The 25,600-nt window shown below is 42.9% G+C and overlaps 1 protein-coding gene and 1 pseudogene across 1 annotated transcript; both read left to right on the forward strand.

Annotated features, from left to right (window-relative positions):
• The first annotated feature begins 1,570 nt into the window (after positions 1-1,570).
• Positions 1,571-11,470, forward strand: csrp1b (cysteine and glycine-rich protein 1b). Its single transcript, XM_018733004.2, has 6 exons — positions 1,571-1,693; positions 4,880-5,057; positions 6,406-6,574; positions 7,359-7,488; positions 8,630-8,723; positions 8,948-11,470. The coding sequence occupies exons 2-6, from the start codon at positions 4,949-4,951 to the stop codon at positions 9,022-9,024; spliced, it is 579 nt and encodes a 192-aa protein (XP_018588520.1). The 5' UTR covers positions 1,571-1,693; positions 4,880-4,948; the 3' UTR covers positions 9,025-11,470.
• Positions 11,471-17,515: 6,045 nt separating this feature from the next.
• LOC108922715 (pleckstrin homology-like domain family A member 3) lies at positions 17,516-21,165 on the forward strand (annotated as a pseudogene).
• The last annotated feature ends 4,435 nt before the right edge of the window (positions 21,166-25,600 follow it).

A 25,600-nucleotide genomic window follows, 5' to 3' on the forward strand; every position in this document is an offset into this window, starting at 1 on the left:
ATATTATAGGGATAAATGTGATATTTTTTTCATGCACATGTAGCTTTGAATTCCAAGGAACAGCTTCCCTCCCTAACCCAAAGTTCTACCAGATCAAGGAAAAAATAAATGTGTGGAGTCCAATGAAAGCAGGCCAGTGTAGAGCACATCATTATCTCCTTTAATTGTGAAATTAAATAACACATAAATACCACTCTGTTTGGTGCCTGCCTTATTTCATAGTGAAGCAATGTGATTCACATGTGTGAATATGACTCTGTTGCTCTTGTAGCACTCAGAAAGCAATGCAAAACAAACGGCAATTCACAAGAGCAGAGGGAACGGTGACGATGGCTTTGTTGTTGAGCGCGAGCCCAAGCAGTGACGAAGCCCTCTTTCTGAGGCAAACAAAACAGCTGCCAGCCCACAGCAGGACACAGCAACCATGCTCTGTCCGCTCTGATATGTTGAGAATAATTTTATTTCTGCAATCAAAGCAATAGGTAAATGCCCAGAAAAAAAAAAATCTAATTTGCCAGTATGAGCAAATTGTTCCCTGACCCCCTCATTAGACTGTCATTAGTCATTAGACTGCAAAAAAAGGAACTCTTGGAAAATCATGCTAAATTTATAATATTCTATGATATCAGTCTAGCATAGACAGTATTATACTTAAATGTGTAATATTCTATGATATTAGTCTTGTACAGACAGTATCATCCTGTCCATTCATCATTTAAACATTGTATGATGCCAGGCTTTCAAATAGTTTCTATTTACTTTAATCTGTTACTATTGTTTTTTTTTTTTCCTTTTTAAGTTGATTTATTAGAACTTCATAAAAATGTTTTGGCATTGTCAGAGTTGTACTCGGGAAATTAATGCAGTTGTTGAAATGGTATATGAGTTATTAAAAGCAGCAATATAAAAACTCCTGCCAGCCTCCCTTTTTTCTGGCACCTCCCATCTCTGCACTGCTAACCTTCTCATTTTACATTTACATTTACATTTATGCATTTAGCAGATGCTTTTCTCCAAAGCAAAGTACATCTCACAGAAAACAGAATGTGTGCGTTACATTAGCAGAAAGAGAGACTTAGATGCAGATGTGTGATTCTAAAGTACAGTTAGTTTGTTTCTTTCTGCTAATGTTCATCACACGAGTAACTGCATAAAGGTATATCTGAATATCGACAATTCCTAATCACATTCAATATCGACAATTCCTAATCACATTCCTAATATATATTTTTTAAACATTTACATTACATTACACGACTTTCTGCTTTTCTATCCCTCATTTCTTCTGCTAACCCGTCTCTCCCTCTTTACCTTATACTTGAGTTCCAGTGCTTCATGGTACATTTGAGTATTTGTTTTTCCGTACCTCAATATAGAGAAGTAAAACAACAAAAATTAAAGTCTTTTTCTCCTCTCTCCTCACCATTCACATTTCTCTTTCTGCTCCCTGATGTCCAATTATCTGTCTCTCTCTCGCTCTCTTTCTCTCCTCTCCCATTCCCTCCTCCTCTGGGCAAACACCAACCCCGCCTTCAGCCCTGATATGGAACACACTCTCCCCCTCCGCATTGCTCCAGGACAGCAGGAGAAGCTCAGCAGCCCAGAGGTGCCACACTTTTGCCACAGCTGGACACTCTAGGAGGAGGCATTCACTGTAGAGCCCACGCTCGAACTTCCAGCGCTAGCACTGCAGGTAAGAGTGCAACATCTTCCTCCAGACATCATTCACACACACACCTGCACACATGTACACACCGCTAATAGCATTATGACTTCTGAGCCACAACTTAGGGAATGAACCAGTGGAGAAGTAGAAGCACGTTCTCTCCGTCTCCTCAATTTCACCATTGCAGTGATGCTCAGATATGCTATTTAACATATTAAAATGTTTTGTAAAATTTTGCTTTACATTTCTAGCAATGGAGAGATATGTTATTTATTGTAAATTTGTGCGGAATTGTAAAAAGTATTAAATATTCTATACATTAGAGCCAATAACCTGCAGCACAGGACCTATAACATAATACCATACCATAACATAAAGCAGGAGGAAAGAATATATTCAGGATCCTCTATCATTCATGTGCAACTCTATAAAGAGTCTAACGCAAGTTTGCTGATGAGAAACCAAGCAGAAAATGTCTTTCCATCATCACTGTACATAGGGTGGAGGATAAGTGGAATTTCTCACCCTCAAAGTGCTTGTAGAATCTCTGGTTTCGCTCAGTTAATGAAAGCTGTAGTGTTTTATTTTTTCTTTTTTTGTCCACTGAGAACCATGATAAGAGTGTGGGTGTTCTGGGATCGTAATATTTGAGAAGATTGTCTTCATAGCATCTGCTGAACAGACCCTGCCCATCCCATCCTGTTGAAGATTGACAAAGTTTCCATTGTTAATGGGAGTTAGCCTGTGATTTTAGCTCTCACCTTTAACTGATCCACATGTTTCAAGATTTCCTTCACAACCGAAAAAGTCAGAAAATGAGATGAAGCTAGCCTTACTACTCTGCCTTCCCCAGTTGTATCTGTCAAGTCTAAAATTTTAAATTCTGCTAAAGCACTGATGTACTGATCACTATGACTTGAGAGTGGACACGCAATCCCTGTCCCAGTTGTTGAGAAGAGCCAACTCAGTGACCATCTACTCAATAGTAAAAAATCTCAGACTGTCAAAGAACACATAGAGGAAACATATTTTATTATTTATCTGATACATTTCTCTAAAGCAACTTTCATTGTTGAGCTACCGAGAATTGTTTACCTGTTTATACAGCTGGGCAATTTAGGGTAAAGACCGTTCTCAAGGGTGCAACAACTGGAAATGGGATTCAAAGCTGCAACCTTTGGGTGCAAAGGCAGCAGCTGTATCCACTTCAGTCTGTGCTGTCCATAATACAGCAACACATGACATAGCTTTATGCTGGATTTCCTCAGTTTAGGACAAAAAGTTCCTTTCTTCTTCAATTTTAGCACTTTCACCTCCAGGCACCTCTAGGCAAGGCCTCTTCGTACATTGCACATGAATGTAATTAGAAAGGGCATGTTTTACTTATTTCCTTAATTGCAAAGCCCACTTTTGATGTATATTGCTCACACAATCATGCTCATTAAAAAGAAAAAAAAAATCTATGAGCAAATGTGCCCCACTTTCCTTTAGCCCAATGGGTTTCTTGCATTGTGAGAATATACTTTAAAACGTATTAATTAGAGCTGTAGCCATGTTTCCTCACATAACAATCCATTCGGAGCAGGCATTTTATCTGTATTTAATAATACATTCAATTCAGTTCAATTTATTTTTCTAGAGCGTTTCACCACAGGCATAAGGCAAGAAAAACAAATACATCAGATAAAGAAACACCAAAGACAGTTGACTACAGACTATCATAATATAGTGCTCATATAGAGCTATAAGTATGCCTACTGGCCATGGAGGAAAGGAGCAAAAACTCCCAACTGAAAATTGAGGGAGGAAAAAAAACCTCTGGGGGTCCAAGGGCCAGTGGCTGCCCACCCCTCCTGGGCATTGCATTATACAATACATAACATATCCTTGTTGCTTAACAGTTTTAATTGTCACTTTTATACTTTGCACAGCGCAGTCAAAATAGCACCATTTACTATGTAAGAAAAAAGTAGATATAACCTAATATAACATAAAGAAAAAACCTCCAGTTCCTCTTATTCTCCAGTATCCTCTTACCTCTTGTTTACATCTACTGCACTTATTTTTTAAACATACTTGCTTATTAGAAAAGGCTGCTACATCTTACTACCATTAATGAAAGGATACTTCGACATTTACATTTTACCTTTGTAGAAAGTGACTCAAGTTTATTAGCAGGTAAGGTACAGTAATGACAGTAAACTTTTCAAACATCTTTAAGAAGTCATCATCCAAGGTCTTGTTTTGTAGCAAATCCAAATGCTTGCTGAAGGATACCATAGTAGAGTCATGAGCCACAGAGCAGAGTTGTACCTGAACTGTGCCATGAAGGCCATCCTCACCCGTGGATAAGGCAGTGGACATATCTATAGCTGGCATGCTGGGGGACCATTCCTACTTGAATAAGACCTACACCCCCAATGGGGAACCTGTACAGCCCCAGGGTCTCCTACAAACAGCACAGATGCTCCCACAAGGTCCTCACCCACTAGCAGATACGGGGTTTGTTCCCACAGTGACCACAGTATGTGGCACTAGTGAAAACCAGGTGCACTGCAGTGACATTCCTGCAAAGATCACTACCTGTGCCCTTTAAAATACCCTTCAAGTGACTAAAAGTGTAGTGGTTAGAGAAGCTGCTTTTAGACTCACAGGTTCAAATCCCATCTCTGGATGTAGTACTCTTGATTAAGGCACTTCTCTTTAATTGCTCCAGTAAAATTACCAAGTTGTATAAATAGGTAAATAATTGGAAGTATTTTAACAATGTAAGTTGCTTTGGAGGAAAGCGTCATCTAAACATAAATGTAAAGTATATGTAGGCACCATTTACTGTAACTACCTGACAGGCTTTTACCACTGCATAAATACTGATGGTGGATATTCAATAAATGTTAATAAATGTATTAATAATAAAAATACAGATCCTGATATTTGAAGATGTATAATATTTGGTAATTCAGGCATAACTGATCAGACTACTTTTGAGCTACTAAGTACCTTGACCGAGGTATTACCTCTTGTTAGTGTCCTGCAAAATTCTCTTCCTCCTAGTTTTTTCAAAGCACTCTCACTCAAACTGTTTACCAAAGGATGAAAGTGATGTGTGTCAAAATATGAGTGTAGATTTTCTTTCTCTATATTTTCTCCTAAGAAGCATAGTACTGTGGCTGAAAGATATCAGGCTAAAGCCATAGGTTGGTTTTTATGCAGCGCCAGCCATCAGACCCCCTGTGGATAGCATCACCAGCACCAAGAACCGAGCCCCAGCATCACGGAGAGATGCCCTTTGGAGGAGGAAACAAGTGTGGCTGCTGCCAAAAGACTGTGTACTTTGCCGAGGAGGTACAGTGTGAAGGGAAGAGCTTCCACAAGTCCTGCTTCCTCTGCAGTAAGTGGACCGAGCAAAGTAGAACACAGGCCGGTTCCTGATGGCACAGTGATGTACTGTGTTTCTCATCACATTGACTGTGTCAGGACACAGCAGAAAAAAAGGAACAGGTGGAAAGGTTCTGAGAGCAGCTACCCAATCACTTCCATTAACCACTTATGCTTTTGAGACTCACAGCAGTCCAGAGCCTGTCCTGGAATCACTTGGTAGTAAACTCTGGGCAGTTTAGCATAACCACTCATCTTGAAACACATGTCTTTGGATTGTGGAAGGAAACCAGAGCACCCAGAGGAAACCCACATAGGTACAGGGAGAACTGTGGGTACTATGAAGTAGCTGCACTACCCACTGTGTCTACCCTACTCTTCAGATTCCCTATCTTAGTAACCAGGGTGGGATCAGTACCCTGACACTTGTAATATTTCTGAAAAATTTTTCATGATAGGGAATGAAACTGGTCGCTCCTGCTTTGGTATGAAATGGTTACAACATTTTCAAAAACATTAGCATATCAGCCCCACCCCAGACATAAATCTCTAACAATCGTGGCCAGACCAACAGCTTGATAAACCATAGGAAAGTAAATTATCTAGCCATTTAAACAGGCTAAACTGTGTGCTTAAACATCAACCTGATGCTGGATTTATGGGGTGCAGAATGTTTTTTTATTTCCAGTAAGTATATTAGTGAACTAATTTAGCTAGATTTGTGTTCCAACAGAAGAATGCAGAACATCTGGCCCTTGAAAAAGACTTCTGCCTGTGTTTCCATATTAGGAGAAGTGCAAATGACCCAAGGTTCATCTTCCTTTTACGGGACAATAGTGTCTGGCTACCGGAATGTGTCAAGGGAGTAACTTGGCGTTTTGAGATTCTCACCATAGACGGAGGTGAAATCCCAGCTCATCATCTGCAGCTACCCAAACAGTTTAGGAGAAACACCCTGGCTGTTTTTATGTCCAGTAATTTGTTGAGATTTATGATTTGTTTTCTTCTGCTTTCATCCTCCTTATTTTGATGGTAATGCAATATATAAATAACATAACAGAGTTGATATTCATATGCTCTCTATCACAATTTCTTGCTCCTTCAAGGTAATTTAATTTAAACTTCAGAAAGCAACTGCTGAGCTGAAGTCATGTGATGTAAAAAATGCAAGCTTGAAGTACAGAGAAATGTGGGAGTTTTGGAGAGTTCCTTCCTTAACTGCTTCTTTCAACTTATCCAGCAAATAATGACTTCCAAAGACATCTTTTACAAATTCTATATTTGGTCTCCCTGAACACTAAGTCGAATGCTGTGAATAATATCAAGATTTCAAGAGCCTGTTTTTTTTTTTTTGGCTCCAGTGGCCTGCAAGAAGAACCTAGACAGCACGACTGTGGCAGTCCATGGGGATGAGATCTACTGCAAGTCCTGTTATGGCAAGAAGTATGGTCCAAAAGGCTATGGCTTCGGTGGGGGAGCGGGGACCCTAAGCATGGACACTGGCGAGTCTGTTGGAATTAAGCCTCAGCAGTAAGCAATCAGTAGTGCTTTGTCTCTTCTGTAGTTAACTTCTGTAGTTTTCTCTGCCTCAATTGGACCACCCCTAGATTGTGTAAAACATTACATATTCCATGTTGCCTTTTTGGCTGTAGCAGGGCAAACATGTTAATAGCTCTATGTACAGTATACACACACACTTTCTGAGCCGCTTGTCCCATACGGGGTCGCGGAACCGGAGCCTAACCCGGCAGCTCAGGGCATAAGGGGACACACCCAGGACGGGACGCCAGTGTGTCGCAAGGCACCCCCTGCGGGACTCGAACCCCAGTCCAACCCACAGTGCCACTGTGCCCCCTTCTATGTACAGTATGTGATGTGAAATTCATTCATGTTGCTTTAGATGTTATTTCATAATGGAATCTGGTCTTAGCTAATCATCATCTAATGGAAAGTTTACTTTTTAATTTAGCTGGCACTTTCCTCCCAAGTATCTTACAATGACTTAGGTGGATAATTTTACTAGATCAAACCAAAGGTAAGCACGTTGCTCAAGGGTAGCACAGCTGGAGATGGTAATTAAACCAATGGCCTTCTGGTCCAGAGGCAGTAGCACTAACCACTATACTACCAGCTGCCCCCTTACATGGGGAAGCAATTACGCCAACTGAAAAAAATGACTTAACATAATATTGCAGCAAAATACATTCATTCAATTTTAAAGCTAAATAGTGCAAGAGGAAAGGAGCAATCCTTCTCCTTAATGATGAAGGCTGTAAAATCCCAAGGTGCTCTGTTTCTTTTCCTTCCTTAACAGGCAGGCTCCCCACCGCCCTACCAACAACCCCAACCCCTCCAAGTTTGCGCAGAAGGTGGGCGGTTCAGAGGTGTGCCCCCGGTGCGGCGTGGCAGTTTACGCCGCAGAGAAAGTGGTTGGGGGTGGAAACGTAAGTAGGAAATGCACAGTGGTCACTGTGTCCTGAAAAAGTGTTAAGTTATTCATCCATTTGAACCACAGACACACAGTGTTCAAAGCTGCTTGTCCCAAGTGGGGTCGCAGCAAACTGGAGCCTAACCCAGCAACACAGGGCGCAAGGCTGGAGGGGGAGGAGACACACCCAGGACGGGACGCCAGTACATCGCAAGGCACCCCAAGCAGGACTCAAACCCCAGACCCACCAGGGAATTTGGTCTGATCAAGCCTGCTGTGCCACTGCATCCCACCCTCTCCATTTAGACAGCTCAGTAACTTTACTGGAGCAAACCAAAGGCAAGTACCTTCCTCAATTTATAGCTGAGAGTAGGAATTGAAGCTATAACCTTTTGGCCTACAGGCAGTAGCACTAACCACTCCGCCGCCAGCTGTCCGTGCACTGCAGTGCTGTGTGTAACATCATTGTGCTGAAATTGTATCCTTTTAAACTACTGTTACACTATACATTTAAAAACTGAATAATAATACTTGATTTTATCAAATCTATAGCTTATTACTTAGTGTTATCCCAGACTCATATACCTATTGAACACTCAGTGGGACAGACAGGTGCTCATCATGTTCATGGATGTCCATGGAGGTTCAGGTTTATGGTGTCTGGGAAATGCTCAAGGTCAGACTCTATCCATAGCCCATCTAACAATAAGAATAAGCACAACATTCTTTTTTTCTGTTGCACACAACAAGATGAAATAATATGAATAAGTAATTGAGCCATATATAATATTTCACACTGGCTCCTCATATTGAGAACATTGGAGTCGCAAATTTTTGAAAACAAAAAATTTTCCAATTTATTTCTTTGTTTTTATTTGTTCAACAACATAAGAGAACTGGATCACAATGTGAACACAGAATCAGTATACCAAAAAATACCGGTACATGAAATGACTTAAAGGCAATGGTTACATTACAGACTTCATTCAAGTTATCCTACAGGTCCAGTATTATTGTGAGGTGGGGAGACAGTCAATCTTCTGATTACAGATCTTCTGTGCCAGTTTATGAACATCACTCCAGTAGGACAGCGATCTTGCTTCTGTCTTGGACATCTCTCTGGCCTGGCAGTGACTGTGGTTCTTCCCTACATCCAGGCCTGGCACAAGAGCTGCTTCCGCTGTGCTAAGTGTGGGAAGGGCCTAGAATCCACCACCCTAGCCGACAAGGATGGGGAAATCTACTGCAAAGGTCTCCTCCATCCTTTACTCCACCAGACTTCCTATGCTACATGGTTCGAGTATCACCACAAACATACACTAATGTATGGAGTAGGCGATGTATCTGATATCTTCAGCAATCTCAACATGTTAACTATTCTACATGAAGTTCTTCCTCGGTGAACTCTACTGGTTTGAGTTACTGTAGTGTGAACTACACATTTACTGACCTCTGTATTGGTCATCTATCCACAGGGTGCTATGCCAAGAACTTTGGTCCAAAAGGGTTTGGATTTGGACAAGGAGCGGGAGCCTTGGCTCATTCCCAGTAGAACTCCAATCCCAGGACAATACAGCAGCACTTCCGATGACCCCTCCACACCTTCCACATGGCTTCACTCATTCCCAGCATCCTTTAGCATCACATGACCTCATGCAAGCAGGGTGACATGACAGTTCTGAGTTCCTTTAGCTTTAAGATAAAAAGAAAAATACATCAGATTTTACTGCTCATGAAATGTTTGTTTCTTAACCCAAGCCAATGTTATACTTTTCTCACATCTCAGAACCAGATTATAGTCATTACATTGGATAAGGTATAAAATCAAAACTGAGAGAGTATATAATGTATATATAAAGTATATACTTTTTCATATTTGATGTAGAACTGCATGCACACACATTTATCTTGGCCATAAAGAAAGGAACCACTAAACTAAGAAACTAACTTCTTTTTTGCCTGCAAATTTTTTAAACCTAACAGGCTTTTGTGACACTATAAGGCATTTGAATGAAAATGTAAATGCTGTAAATGTTAATGACACAATGTGCTTTTATTTCAAGTTTGCATTTAGGGTTATTTTAGCTTTACAGACATACCATAGATGTTGGCGGTCCTTGTGCTGAATTAAATGTTCATGGAACAGGTGAAATGTCAGTTTAAGAGACATGCAACCCAGCAGAAAGACATAGAGGGAAAATTCCAGAAAAAAAAAAAAAAAAAAAAACATTCTTCAAAACAACTTTTACACTTTCATGCTTATGTTTAGGAGTCCAGAGCACTTATCCTAACAGCATTAACGATATTGCACAATACTGAATTCTTAAAGGTTACTCACACTTTGAAATGTAATTAATTCTCAAGGGCTTTCTGAGTTTTGTGCATTTTAACACACTATGTCTTAACATGTTGCCACAGTAACTCTCATCTAGTCTATTTGTCATCTATCTGTCATTCAATCACGCTGAAACCAGATGTTGTGCATAATGCACATGCAAGGTAAAAAAAAGCCTGAATAAAAACTGAGCAATGTTTAAAACATTGCTTAACTGGCTATTACCTGGAAATTTACAATAGAGCTTAGTTTAACAGACATATTCACACACTTAGTGAGAAACAGGTAGAAAGGCCTTAGTTCTGGGTGTCTAGTGTGGTTTTTACCATACATTGCCCTATCAGTATATCGTGTATTTATGGAAACACACTGTTAGTATGACTTCTTATCGTTCTTCTCAATGTATTCCGATACTTTGTGTTTCTTACAGTTTCCAACATACTATACATAGCTGGCTCTGAATTACTATGCAAAGCAGTTCTTTGCATCATAGTTTTTGTTCAGGTGGGTTTTCCATGAAGCTCAGAGAATTGGTGTGGTGCTGTTGGGCTTTGGTTGCAGCCACATCCCACAGTACAGAGCAAAGTGTAAACAACAGTTGAGAAAGGAAAACACCGCCTTTGAGCGAACAACAGCGGCTTGTCCTTCCCACAGCCTGGGAATAATAGGGTCCAGATGTGAGCATCCCTCCCCAGCCGGCACCGCCAACATTGGGGGTCAGAGACTTGCCCGCTCGCCATACATCTGGGCAGGCCGACTTATCGTCATTAGTGGCACTTTACAGCAAGTCTTTAGAGTGAGTACAGAGGATACTGGGGCAAAGTCTCCACCAAAGCCCATCCACACAGCAGAGCAATTAAAACAAAATAACTAACCATCACGTAATAGCGCTGCTGTACGTGTGTGTAGAGAGAAAGAGGGTGGAAAGTGGCAATATCTCAAGGAGTTCTCTTCATAAAAGGGAACAGGATATACAGTACTAACTGTACTTGCAAAAAGTGAAGACCAACAAAATATTTCTGTGTATGAGCAGAAGGATAAAAGACATAAAACCTACTAAACTGGGCAAAGTTTCTGACAAAACCCTCACCTGATGCACTTCTGTGAATACCTGTTGCCTTTATCTACTGAAAACAACATTCAAATTGGATTTCTGCACAGGAGACTCCAATAAGCAAATCATTTTTTAATAAATAAAAAAATACTACATTACTAAAGTAATTTTAAAATTTAAAAGTGAATAGAAATAACATAGCAGAGAGAACATTTAAAGGCAGAACTACTGACTAAACCAGCAAGTGCTACATGTAGGTAAAAATGGACCATGCTCAGTTTCTGAAAAAAATATAAACAATTTACACTATATATTTGGTCACTTCTGGTTTAATAAATGTTTTGTATTTACAGATGAGCATTTTCATGAGTCCATCTAAAAAGCAAACAACTGGCCTTTGCAGCCATAGCACAGAACAGTCAGTTTTGGTTATGCAGGGAACCCCATTTTAAGGCATACAGAATTTAAATGTGCAACATATAATAAGACTTGACTAGAATAGATATGACTTAGTTGCAAATGAACTTAGTGCTGACACTCACGTGTATTTAAAATGAAGTGGATTTATTAAAAAAAATTAAATTCAAAACTCACCTCTTGCAGACTCACTTCACCCATGATGTCTTAAGTTCATGTAAGGTGGAAATGTTCATGCACCATAATTTTAGGATCATGCCCCGATAAACCTTTACACAGCTACTTCAGTAATGTAACGTAAATGTTGATATGTATCTCAAAAAAAAAAAATTACTAGGAAAGTGATTTGGAATCATTGATATTCGGATAAAGTTTTATGCAACTACTCGTGTGATGTACATTGGTCCATTGGTTCATATGGTGGAAATAAACTAAGTGTACTTAAGAATCACGCATCTGCATCTATGTCTCTTTTTCTGCTCATATAATGCACACATTGTGTTTTCTATGAGATGTACATTGCTTCGGAGAAAACACACACACAATGTTTACAACCGCTTGTCTTGAGCAGGGTCGTGGCAACCCAGAGCTTAACCCAGCAATACAGGGTTCACACTCAAGAGGGGATGCCAGTCTTCACAAGGCACCCCAAGCAGGACTAGAACTGCAGACTCACCCAAAAGCCAGCACAGGGTAAATCCACTCTGCCACTGCACCCCTGCCTCTTGCAGTATTTGCAATATTATTAAATTAATATTAAAAACCGTGGATAACCACCGAAATCCGAAAAAAGATCCGTGCGCAAACTTGTGCATTTCAGTCCAGAGACACGGACACGTACATGAAGAGCAAGTACAAGCTTCGCAAAGCCATCGCCAGCGTGAAACGGGAATACAGCAGGAAGGTGAAATCAGAGTTTAACTGCACTCAAGATGCACGTAGGCTGTGGCAGGGAATCCAAACATTAACAGATTATAAACCACAGATACGGACATTGACAGGTGCCACTCTGTCTCTCCCCAACGAACTGAATGCGTTTTATGGCCGCTTCGAGTTCGAAAACAAAGAACCCCCGGTGCGGATCCCCACTGCGCTGCATGATAACGCCAGTCTCACCGTCTCTGTAGCACAAGTGAGAAAAACCAGCAAAGCTGCTGGTCCGGACGGAATTTCAGGGCAAGTTTTAAAAACATGCAGTGGACAACTGGCTGCTGTGTTCACGGACATATTTAACACCTCCTTAAAAAGCTCAACTGTACTCACCTGTTTCAAAAACACCACCATTATCCCCGTTCCTAAGAAAAACAAAGTGAGCTGCCTTAATGACTATTGCCCGGTGGCACTGACCCCTATTGCAATGAAACGCTTTGAGAGGCTGGTGCTAGGACACATTAAGGACACCATCCCAGACACTTTGGACCCACTGCAGTTTGCCTACTGCCACAACAGATCCACTGAAGACGCGATATCACACACACTTCACACCATTCTGTCTCACATGGATAATAAAAACTGCTATGCAAGGCTATTGTTTGTAAACTGTAGCTCAGCATTTAACACTCTCATCCCAACCAAGCTGATCTACAAACTACTAGGGCTGGGACTGAGTGCCACATTGTGCAATTGGATCCTGGATTTCCTCACTAACAAACCCCAGTGTGTGCGAATTGGCAGTAATACCTGCTCCCCACTGACCCTCAACACTGGCACTCCACAAGGAAGCGTCCTGAGCCCAGTGCTATATTCCTTGTTCACACATGACTTTGTGGCCAGGCACAGCTCCAACACCATCATAAAGTTTGCTGACGATACCACCATTGTGGGTCTGATCACCAACAACCATGAGACGGCCTACAAAGAGGAGGTGAGGTTCCTGGGAGAGTGGTGCCAAGATAACAACCTGTCTCTCAATGTCAGTAAAACTAAGGAGCTGGTGATTGACTTCAGGAAACAGGATATGGCTCATGCACCCATCTACATAGGAGAGGACATTGTAGAGAGGGTCAACAGCTTCAGATTCCTAGGGGTCACCCTGACTGCCAAACTCACATGGACTGAGCACACAGCATCAACCATCAAAAAGGCCCATCAACGTCTCCACTTCCTCAGGCGTCTGAAGAAAGCCTGGATGTCCACTACAGTCCTCACCACTTTCTACAGGTGTGCTGTGGAATCTGTCCTCAGAGGGTGTATTACATCCTGGGGTGGCAGCTGCTCCATACAGGACAAGAAAGCCCTACAAAAGGTGCTCAAAACAGCTCAGAGAATCATCAGCACACAGCTACCAGCAGTCCAGGACACCTACACCACAAGCTGCCTCAGAAAGATGATGCGCATCATGAAAGATCACAGTCACCCCACATGGGCACTTTTCTCTTCTCTGCCATCTGCAAAGCGGCTCAGGTCTATTCGAACCCGCACTGCTAGGTACAGGAACAGCTTTTACCCCACTGATGTAAGAGTATACAACACTAACCAATGTGCCACCTTTAGTAACTAGAGTTGGACTGCTCCACCCAAGCACATTGGTAAATTACACTGCCACTTTAAGCACTCTCATTCTTATTCTCTCGTTCTGAGTTCTCTGGATGTCAACTGATATTATTGTTCTTACTGTTACCATTATTTATTGCTATTGCTGTTGCAAATGGTCCAAGTCTGCATCCCTGTCTGGTTAGAAACAGAGAAAATCACTTCTCCTCCTTCATTTCAAGGTACGGCCAACCTTCCCTGCAACCATTAGGAATTGTAGTTTTATGCAGCTACTTGTGTGATGAATGTCGGTGCATATGGTGAAGGAAACTAACTGTACTTTAGAGTCACACATCTGCAGCTATGTCTCTTTTTCATAATTTAATGAACACGTATTTTCTGAGATGTACGTCGTTTTGGAGAAAAGCGTCTGCTAAATGAATACATATAAATGTAACAGTGTTATATCATTATTTGAAGAATTGGTCACCCTGCTAAGAAAACCATTAAACCGTTTTGCTTTTGTTTAAATTTTGTACTGGGAAATCACATTTTCAAAAATAATGTACAGTTTTCTAATGCAATGGTTACCATTACAAACCTCCGGTGATTTTCACTGGATTCCTTCCAAGATGTACTGGTTTTTGGTGTTATGTTTACCATTAGATATGTCTGCTGATTTCCTTCACATTTCCATTAGGTTATGCAAATTTAAAGCAGAAATAATATCCATCCATCCATCAATTTTCCTAACCACTTGTCCTTTTAGGGTCGCGGTGGCAATAGGGAGAGCAGAACAACCGAGACGTCCCCATCCCTCACAACTTCCTTCAGCTCAAACAGAAAAATTGATCGGGGCCTTGTCGAGGTGGAAGGGCTTGCGTGATCTAAGGATCTCCAGAGCTATATCATCGAGAGCAGTATGCTCCTGGTAGGGGCTCCGAAGGTGAACAGGTCTGGAATGACGATCCAAAAATCCCCATGAAAGACATTAAGAGAACAGTGTTTACCCTGCACAGAATAGTGTCACCAGACCTACCCCTGGAGCCAGGTCTGGGGATAGTGTTCCTGGGTTAGCGCCTGGCGGCCAAGCTCAGCCCGAAAAAGCAATATGGAGGAGCCATGTGGGCCTACCAACCAGCAAGGTCCAACATGGGGGTGGGATGCAATGCTTCACAGGAAGCAGAAGGGGGCAGCATAGCATTTGGCCACCTAGACTACAACACAAATAATAGTAAAAAAATATATTTTTGCACTTGTCAAAGAGTTCTTATTTTCACTTAAATTTTCAGATAAGCTCCTTAAACATTTAAAAAAAAAAAAAATTACTATAGATTTGGGTGGGACAAAGAAGGATGCAGTGACAGTGTTCATGACAAACAGTTTATTAGAACAACAGCACCAGAAAACTAAGCTCCCAAACACAAAAACCCCATTTCCTGTAAGACCTGTGCTTACAACCAGCCACCCCTCCCAGCAACACAGGCTCTCACTCTCTCAAACAGACTAGGGAACAGTCACCCCACCATTTTCCCCGTAAGTACCCCCAGTGGTTACAGACGTTACTTACAGATTTCTCAGAATACAACAATTTACACGAAACCAGTAACGCGGGTAGTGACATAGCCCCCCGTCAAAAAAGAATAGCAGCGTCCCAACATCCAGCGCTGTTCTCACATGCATCCGGTCGGGAGTGCAGGTCCCAGACCCTCACCGCTGGTGGTTGGGGCGGGGAAACTTGCAGGAGCCTCCCATGGAGACGCGCTCGGGGGTCGAGGCGGCCATGGTACCAGTACGGCTCCTTCTCTCGCACGTGGCACGTACCAGACATGGCGGCGCCCATGTGGCTTTCGCTAACCGCAAGGCTTAAGCCCTGGTGAGCGTTGTGAAAGAGCGGCGCGGCAGAACAAATGCCGCAGAACAAGGAGGGCTCTGCGCAGCAAGAAGCGGCCAGTTTTACAAGCGTCGCGGCGGGCTCGGCGTGCGGCGAATAGTAAGAGCGGCAAGCAGGGCAGCTTTGCCGGGTCCTCCGCCAGAAAATGGCTGAGGAGCGAGAGGTGCAGCGAGACGGATGGGGGTGCAAGAGGGGTGCTCGCCCCTGATGACGGAGCGGGGACAACAGGGAGCGGCTGTGGGGAGCCGGTCAGCCACAGGGTAAGGCAGGCTGGGCGCTTTCTCCCCGAAAGTGACTGAATCTTGCTCTGCGGGAGAGTTAGCGTCAGCGGTTTCGCTCACCTCCGACACGGAGCCCTGCCCGTCCACAGACGAGGCACACTGCTCCGCGTTGTCCCTCCACGTCGTCCAGCAAGGCGTCCGTCTTGCTCAGGAAAGCGGCGTTCTCTGTGGGGGCGACTTTCCTCAGCCTCCGCGTTCGACGACAGTTCGCTGTCTCTTCCTGCCGCTCTTACCGTGGGCACAGGGAGACCCCACTCAACCTGCTCACCCGTCTTTAGCGGCACTTTAACTTTGCAGTTCTTTTTCGCCATCCTTGCCACAGCGTGCGCTTCCCTGGCATCCCCCTGGACACCCATGCTCCACCACAGGTCCTCCGCTGCATATGCTTCAAACACTGTTCTTCCATCCCACTGGCTCTTAATCTCACACTGTTTTATTTGTGCTCATTGTTCAGATAATTCAGCTTCTTATTATCCTACCCCATTTACATCTGAGGTTAACGTTGTGCACAGCACCATGAGTGTGGATAGACCCAGAAAAAACATACAGAGTTCACTATAAACAGTTTATTAGAACAACAGCAGCACCAGAAAAATAAAGCTCTTAATCCCAAAATCCTGTTTCCTCTAGGACCTGTACTTATAACCAGCCTTCACAGGCTCTCTCAAAACATACCAAGGAACAGTCACCCCACCATTTTCCCCTTAAGTCCCCCCAGTGGTTACACACATTATTTACAGAGTTCCCAGAATGCAACTATTTACAACACAAAACCAGTAACGTGGGTCGTTACATTACTTTTAAAGGACATGAAATATTTTACAGAATAATCCACTATAACACAGACTGAGTTATATCCAAGAAAATGACGTTCTGCAATGTTGTGAAATTAAAATTATACCCATAATTAATTAACAAAGTGAATAACTGTAAATACCTAACAACACTCCACCTATTTGTTCATTTTCAAATTTTCAAACTACAATACTCCCTGTTTGCTGGAGATTTTTTCATATTTTCATGGTGTCGTTTTAAATGTAGACTGCAATAACTGTTATATGGTTAAACTTTTCCAAAAAAAATGACTTTTCTATTACTTTTTAGGAGAAAGCAGCTCGTTGCAGGCTCACATCGATTCATTTTTTCGGTCCATATCAGTGCCGTACAGCGAGGACGCCCTAAATTCTGGCTTCTCGTTGGTGCAGTGGGTCCTGGGTTCCTCCTGGTGCACGACAATGCCCGGCCTCATGTGGCGAAAGTATGCAGGCAGTTCCTGGAGGATGAAGGAATTGATACCATTGAATGGCCCCCACGCTCGCCTGACCTAAATCCAATAGAACACCTCTGGGACAATCATAAATCATAAAAAGAAAAAGTGAGGTTATTAAAACGCTTAACCATGTGGTGTTCGTAGAGGCCAGCATAATGGAAGTCTACGCAAGTGTTTGGTAAGAAAGGAGAGGAAACGGCAGTAGGGTGCAGACGACGAGCATGTTAAGTTCATTGAGACTCTCGAGCCGAAGCCGCTAGAAAAGTGGGCAGGGCGGAGTTACACACAGCAAACGGAAAACGGGCGCCTTCTCAGCCGTCATGAAGCTGGAGAAAGGGGTTCGAGAGGGCTTTCTGGAGAAGAGAAGCGGCGGGCTGCTGCAGCTGTGGAAGAAGAAGTGCTGTGAGCTCATCGTGGAGGAGGGACTACGCCTCTACGAGGCCGAGCGCCACGGCTCCCAGTCCAAGGAGCTGCGCTTCGAGCATGGCCGCAGGCGTGGACTGCGTGGAGCGCAAACGGGCTCGTCTACTTCACTGCGGTCATGGAGCGGGGCCAGGAGATTGACTTCAGGTGCATACAGGAGAGAACCTCTTGGAACGCGGATATCGCCCTGGCCCTCATGCACTTTAAGCACCACGTGGTCGTGCAGAGCGGCAGGACGAAGCGCGCATTGCATGTGCACGGCCGCGAGGGGCACGAGGGTCGTGCCGGACTGCAGGACGGCGCTCAGTGGTTCGGTAGAGTCCCCAGTTTTGTTTGGGTGTTAGATGAGCGACTTCACCATCATTTACACATTTATGTTGCATGTTTTATTCTTGCTGTTCCACTTGAAGGTTAGTACTTTGATTGAGTATTGATCAAGGCTACTACAGCATGAGTGGGATTCAATCCTGCAGCCTACAGCTTGCAAGGCCAAGGTTTATAAAATACTGTATGACTCTTTTGATCCAGCTATCCATCCATATGCATGAAGTATGAAGAAAGGGGAAGAACAGGGTGTGCTGTACCAGTCATATCTGTTCTAGCTCTTGTACTGTAGACATAACTTTAAGTGGGTTTCCTAAGTCCAGCATTCTTTTCCGGTTGCTTTTCAGGAAAACTAAGCACACAGTGAACATTGTGAAATCCGCCCCCAGATAATTTTCACTCAGTATCAGTAACCAACTTTGCTGTGGTCCGGAGCCAATTCCAAGGCAACAGGCACTACAGAAGGCAGGGTATGCTGGGGACAGGACACCAGTCCTGTACCCGTAATGGTGCACACACATTTTTTGCTCTACAGGCAGTGTGGAGTCCTCAGTCCACATGAAATGCATGTCTTTGGACTGTGGGAGGAAACTCGAGCACTCGAGAATCCCATCCAAAATCCACACAGACTACATGGATAAAACCTCCACCCACTCACACAGTCAAGATGCTGTGAGGCATCTATCCTATGCAATGGGCCACAGTTCTCAGTATATTTAATTCTGACAGATGTACATTTAAAATGCTTGTAAAGCAGCCCATACTGAATCAATATGGAACAGAACACTTGTTGAGTTAAAGCCAACCCACATAGTTGGGTTAAATATATGAAGCATAACAGCTTTTGTTCTTAACCACCATAAGAAAATGAAGACTGCATAAGTTTGTATAACCCAGCTGTGATTGATTCTGTAAAACAGCACTAGGCAATATCCCATAATACTAAAGCATACAGCTGTTTGAATAAATCTGGTCTGAAACCCAGCTTGTGTTCTGTCTGATTTTGTCCAATCACTAAGTTACTTTTTACATGTTTCTGGAGTGTAGACAGTGTCCTGTCATTTAGCTTCCCAAATACAGGATGTGCAGGAAGCCCCGTAGAGCTTGTTTACATTTATAGATGCCAGTATAAACAATTGTAAAGAATGCCAGCAGCATCAATGAATAATTTTCTCCTCCACTTGCATATAATAAATGCAGTTTTATGGTACAGTTCTACAGCCTTATACTGTCATGCTAGTAAATAAAATTCCTACATTATTTGTATATGTAGGGGCAAATGTACAACATTGCACTGTTATTCTAGTTAGCCTTGGACCTCTGTTTGTTTTCCTTTATTTAGTGCCATCACAAGAAATGTGAGGACATATTCTCTCTATTTTCCAGGTTTGGGGTTGGATCTGGTGTCAGGTACAGAGAGCTGAGGATACAGAGAAGCACAAAGCATTTCTCACCTTTCCAGACTGGATAGATATTCTTCCCTTTAACTGTAAGGTCATCTGCCTGCAGTATAGCACTGACCTTTGAGGCAATTCGCACACAAGGGTCAGTCCTCTGGGACATGAGATCTCAAGCTGCCCCTATTATCTTCTTGACCAAAGTTCCAGCTGATGACTGAGTGCTGCAGTGCCAATGACTTTCTGGTGACCGGAGCCAATGTGTTTCTACAGGACAGCAGCTGCATGGCCTGCAACAGCATAGTTTGGACTGCATGGAGTGCCATAGAAGCAGCTGTTTTTTTCCAAGGCTTGCTTACACTACCTGCATTTCCCTATATTTGCATAATTTTCCAAGAATAGCTTGTGTGTATATTCGGTATTTTACTGCGAAATCATCTCAGCAAAGTTTGTACAGGGTTTTCACTTTGTCCTTTAACCTGTTCAAGCGAAGTACGACAACATTGTTTGAGAAAAGGATAGCTTGAGTTTTTTTTTTTTTTTTTTTTAAAAGAAAAATCTAACCAAAGTTTGCCCTAAATAGTTCCATCCCTTGTTACAATTTGTAACAAACAGGACTGGAATTCTTGTTTTCAGCATAGCAAAGTATAGTAGAATTGGTTTTATTCTGACACTATATAAAAAGATTATGTTGCTTTAACAAGAAAAAAGGAGTGTGTCACGGCAACATAAAGAGAAACAGTGTACAGAGACATTACATACATAGAGTATTCAATACAAGGGCAAAATGATACAATATGTAACAGGGGTGATTATGTTCCACAATGTAGTAGCTGTATAATACATATAATAGTTCCATTCCCAACATAGTTCCTAGAAGAGATAGCCAAATCTCCAACATTAAATAGAGAGAGAATAAATGAATGTGTAATATTAGTGAATTTGACAACAACAGCGCAGGAATGTTAGAGCCATACTGAAATAATCCCAGAAGGAATTGCGAGAATGCTCTGGCCTTTCAGTTTGCATAATCCTTCATCTATTACGGCAGACTTCAGATGTACTCTGCATTTTATTTCAGCTTAATGCGTTTATGGCACCTGCCAGGTTTGTGTGTTTTGAGTGTAATGTAGCTACATAGCCAAACACAACATACATATTGCATCATTTTTTTCTTCACTTTGTGACCACAAATGCAGGGACTATACTGGTGTATCAAAGGGAAGGAAATAAATTTCAAATCTCATGGTGTCTCATACTGTAAGGTTTAATTAGTTTAAATATAGCCTTAGACAAATTTTTGTTTTCTTGCAATTTTTGGCATTCCTATGCAATGGAACTGTGGGTAACAGACATTACTCTACTCACACCTTGCGATGGTAGTGTGCAACATGAGGTTTCTGGGTGGATGTCCAGCTCGTAGATGTCTCTACTCGTGCGGTTTCCATGACAACAAGAGACAGGATTAGCCAGTAAGAACCTCGTCATGATTCTGAACCAGACCCCTCAGTGACTATAAATTGCCATACCTTTTCCCTAGGAAGAGATCACTTTTACACTCGTACGCATGCAGACACATACTCCTTCGAAGTGGCAACTCCAATAGGTCCAGCTCTTTCTGTCTCCGGAATAATATATATACCATAACCTTTTTAGACACGTTCAGCGCTCTTTTACAATGCTCCACCCCATGTTGTTAAGCAGAGGGGAACAGTTCTTCGCAAACAGGTCTCCTGCTCCTGTTCCCTCCCCCATCTCTATACCCCCATCTCTATACCCCAGGAGGCTGCACCATCAGCCCTTTCAGTGAGACAAAACAACCCTGATTCAGTCCAGCTCCTGGATCTGCAGAGCAAAAACATTTTCTGTCCCGTGAGACCAACAATAGCCACACAGTGGCTATTCACTGTGTCGCGGCAGCAGGGGAGTTGGTGGTTGTCCACCAGATACAGATTTTGCCCCTGAGAAGCCAGTGGATATGAAAGCAGGGACAGGATGGGGAATATGAGAATGCGGTGGGGTCTGCTCCCTATCACACGTTTGGGATGTGTAAGTGTGGGCAGTATACTGATGAGTTGCAAGCACTTTATGGTGAAGCAAATATCCTGCAAACTTACACACCCCCATCCACAGGCATTTGTAACCAACTACTGCAGAAAAGTCATCCACCACAGGATCCTAGGACAAGTCCTCTCTTGTTCCTTTGTCTCCTGCAGGTCTCAAGGGTTATATTAAACATTGTAGAATATTGTCAGAAATTCCCTCATTGTTTTCCTACACACTCATCTTGGCTGGTGATGTTTGTATGATGTTACTGTGAGTTGAAGGGAAAGCCCAGAATACCAGCAACTGTGCAGTTACCACTTGACAACACTTTGTTAGGGTCGCTTAGGTTCCATCTTGAAAGTTAACAGCAGTCTTTGCATTTACATTTAATCAGTAGGGGACATTTTCCTCCAAAGCAATGTACAATAATTATTGTGTGTTATTTCACTGGGTGTTTATCCAAGTTGACCAACATGACTACGTACACTATACAGGCAGTCCCTGGGTTACGAGCAGCCGACTTACCTACAACCCGTAAAGCCTATTATATTAAAAATTTCAGTTACATATAATGATTCGTAAAAACAAACGGGCGCTACTCTGTGACCTGCATCAAAACACTGCATGTTATAGCGGTTCGTGGGCGCGTGAGCCTGAGGTAGGACAGACTTCGTTCTTTTGAGTCGGACTAAGTTGCTGTTAAGTGTCTTGTGCGCTACCACACACACACACATTTTCAGAACCGCTTGTCCCTTACGGGGTCACGGGGAACCGGAGCCTACCCGGCAACACAGGGCGTAAGGCCGGAGGGGGAAGGGGACACACCCAGGACGGGACGCCAGTCCGCCGCAAGGCACCCCAAGCGGGACTTGAACCCCAGACCCACCGGAGAGCAGGACTGCGGTCCAACCCACTGCGCCACTGCACCCCCTGTGCGCTACCATATTTGCTTTAATTTTTTCTTTTTACCTTCTATTATAAATACTATAGTAACATTATTATTATTTCTTTCTATGTCTCTATAATAAATACTGTAGTTACATTTATTAATACTGTATTATGTTAAAGATGTTTTAGTGTATCTAAAAGTGTTTCTTCAATGTTTATATGCACAGTATATAGTTTGTGCACCTTTCAAAGACAAACATTTGACTAGCTGACATTACACACGAACCGTAGCTAACTGTTGCGACTTAAACAGAGGAACGGAACTCGTTCCTAATCCGGAGACTGCCTGTACTTAAATACTTACTGTAAATATACACTTAAATCCTCTCTAAAGTCACAGTGCCATTCATATACTACACTAGTGTAACACACATATTTGCCCCGAAGCAAATGCCTTTGGACTATTTGAAAATCTATGTACACTCCACAGAGGCCAGAGCTTGGATTAAGCCAATATCCATTCGTACCATCCAGCTGTTGTGCGGCACCAGCGCTACCTGCTGTGACACCTTGTGAATGCTCAATGGCACCAATCTCCACATCAGAATTTTGCTTTTCTGTAAAGAAAATTAAGGCATTATGACATGACATAAAGGTGGGTTTGTGTAATAGTAGATTAGATGAAATCATATATTATGTGACAGATTAGGAGGTAAATAGAAGCAGAAAAATGTTTTAAAGCAAGTGAAGATGGAGAAGATTTGAAGAGGTATACAAAAGACTCAGACTCACATCTCAGTCAAGGGACCTACAGGTTTGCTTGATAGTACCCTTGAGCAAGGTCCTTACCCTAAACTTATCCAGTAAAAGTGGCCCATCTATGGAAAGATGTAACTCATTGTAAGTCATATTGAAGAAAAGTGTCAGTCAAGTGAATAAATGCTTTCAGCATGCACACATAGTTCCTGTCAATAATGAGTGGGCCTGAAATCTCTTAATGTAGCATTCCTTTTTATGTCTTACAATTCAAGATAAGCAGGACATGATGTTACACCCCATGAATACATTACAATGGCTCTACACAAGGATCCAGTCCAACCAACATCACCATGAAGCCACAGAGAACATCCAGCATTGCCAACAAATATATTTCCGTATCTCGAGACCAAGAAACTTAACTTCCTTCCCTACCCAACACAACCACAAGGTACCAATATGGGTATTTCATTGAGGTTGTCAACTGGGCACCTTCCTTCATCTGTGTTTCATTGAATTAGGCCCACAACACCTCTGGAAGGCTCAACAGTGCAGTCTGGCATCTCATACCCACCCCACTCTACACACATTAGATGCCCTTCACTCTCAACAAATACCACAACTCTACAAACCCCACTACCTCAGTTAGACCACAGCACCATACATACCTTTAAACGCACCACCTTCACAAACTCAAATCATAGACTGCATCCATACTTGCCAGCAAAAACTGCAAATGCACTATTCCACAGACTTAAACTGTGTGGAATTTGCATGTTCTCCCTGTGTCTGTGTGGGTTTCCTCCGGGTGCTCCAGTTTCCTCCCACAGTCCAAAGACATGCTGTTCAGGTTCCCCCATAGTGTGCGAGTGTCAGAGAGAGAATGTGTTCCACTGGTGTATGGATGAGTGACCCACTGTAAGTAGTATATCTAACAGTGTAAGTCACCTTGGTGAGTAAGGTGTGCAGGCTAGTAACACTACATAGTATTCATTGTAAGTTGCTTTGGAGAAAAGCATCTGCTAAGCATGTAAATGTAAATGTAAATGTAAACTACCCTAATTAACAAGGCCACACCTCCTTGATTACCACCAGGTGCCTCCCATTACTAGCCACCTGCCACTAATTTTCCCACCTCTAGATACTTCCCTCCAACCTGCAAGCCCAACTGCAGTTGCTCTCTTTTCAGCTATACCCACTGACTTGCCTTCTCAGCAGTCTTAGACAGCTCCTTCACCGCCACTCTTAACAAATGGCCTCTAACACCAAATTCCCACAGCAATGACATAGCTGATTTAGCCACAAACCCCTGAACACTTACCTCTACTGGTCTCACCTGAGCCCGCAACCCACAGTTTCTTTCCTCTGCCACCAGAACTGCATACTTTAAAAGTTTCCACTCGTATGCCTCCCCAATAGCATCCTTGAATGGCACCGTTAACTCTATAAAGTACATGATCCACTCACGCTCTGAATACAACACCATGTCTGGATGCAATGAAGTAACCCGAACAACCTGTGGTACATGGAACTGTTTGCCCATATCAGCCAGCAGCTTCCAGTCCTATGCGTTACCCTACCTACTAGGGCACGTCCACTCTTGCATAGTGTTACTCTCTCCTGCCCGCACAAATGCACTTGTTTTAACTATACTGCAAACTGGCAAAGAATTCACCACCTGCTGCTTTCTCTCAGAAACACCTGCTAAACATCTAAGAACTTGATTATGGCGCTAAGTATAGCACCCCTGTGATAAGCTACCTATACACCCCAACAAAATGTGCCTCAATGTTGCCACACTGCTTCCTAACCATATAATAAACACACACACACACACACTCACACTCACACTCACACACTGCAAAGCATTTCCATGTGACCAGCAGAGGGCGGACCTTTCCACAAAACACGCTTCCATCTATCTATCTATCTATCTATCTATCTATCTATCTATCTATCTATCTATCTATCTATCCATCCATTGTCAACAACCACTAGTCCCAAGTGGGGCTGGGGTGAACTGGAGCCTAACCTGGCAACACAGGGAGCAATGCTGGAGAGAGAGGGGACACACCCAGGACGGGACGCCAGTCCATTGCAAGGCACCCCAAGCAGGACTCAATCCCCAGACCCGCCACGCAGTGGGTGCTGGCTTTGTGCTGTAAATGACGAATTTGGTTTACTGTTTTCATGAAATAACTCATCCTCCTACAAAGGAGATACACCAATGCCTTGAATACAGATGAGTTAAATTAAACAACTACCACCCAATCAAAATTTCTTATTATTATTATTATTATTATGTGGGGCGTCTGCTTTTGGCTCTGAAGGTTGCCGGTTCAATTCCGTTGTCCAGCTGTAGTGCACTTACGCAAGGTACTTGCCCTGCAATTTCTCCAGTTCTTTCACCCGGCTGTGTGCCTGGGTACCTAGTTGTGGGCCTGCACTGGACTGGTGTCCTGTCCAGCGTGTGCCCCCCCCTTCAGCCTTGTGCCCAGTGTCTCTAGAATAGGCTCTGGCTCGCCATCATCCCGCTCGGAACAAGCGGTTATTGAAATTGGTTGGTGGTTC

This window comes from Scleropages formosus, chromosome 2 (assembly GCF_900964775.1).
Source record: "Scleropages formosus chromosome 2, fSclFor1.1, whole genome shotgun sequence".
Classification (NCBI taxonomy): domain Eukaryota; kingdom Metazoa; phylum Chordata; class Actinopteri; order Osteoglossiformes; family Osteoglossidae; genus Scleropages; species Scleropages formosus.

Coding starts and splice junctions, on each gene's coding strand:
- csrp1b (XM_018733004.2), top strand. CDS start 4,949: ATGCCCTTTGGAGGAGGAAACAAGTGTGGCTGCTGCCAAAAGACTGTG. Junction 5,058..6,405: donor CAAGTCCTGCTTCCTCTGCA/GTAAGTGGACCG, acceptor TTTTGGCTCCAG/TGGCCTGCAAGAAGAACCTA. Junction 8,724..8,947: donor TGGGGAAATCTACTGCAAAG/GTCTCCTCCATC, acceptor ATCTATCCACAG/GGTGCTATGCCAAGAACTTT.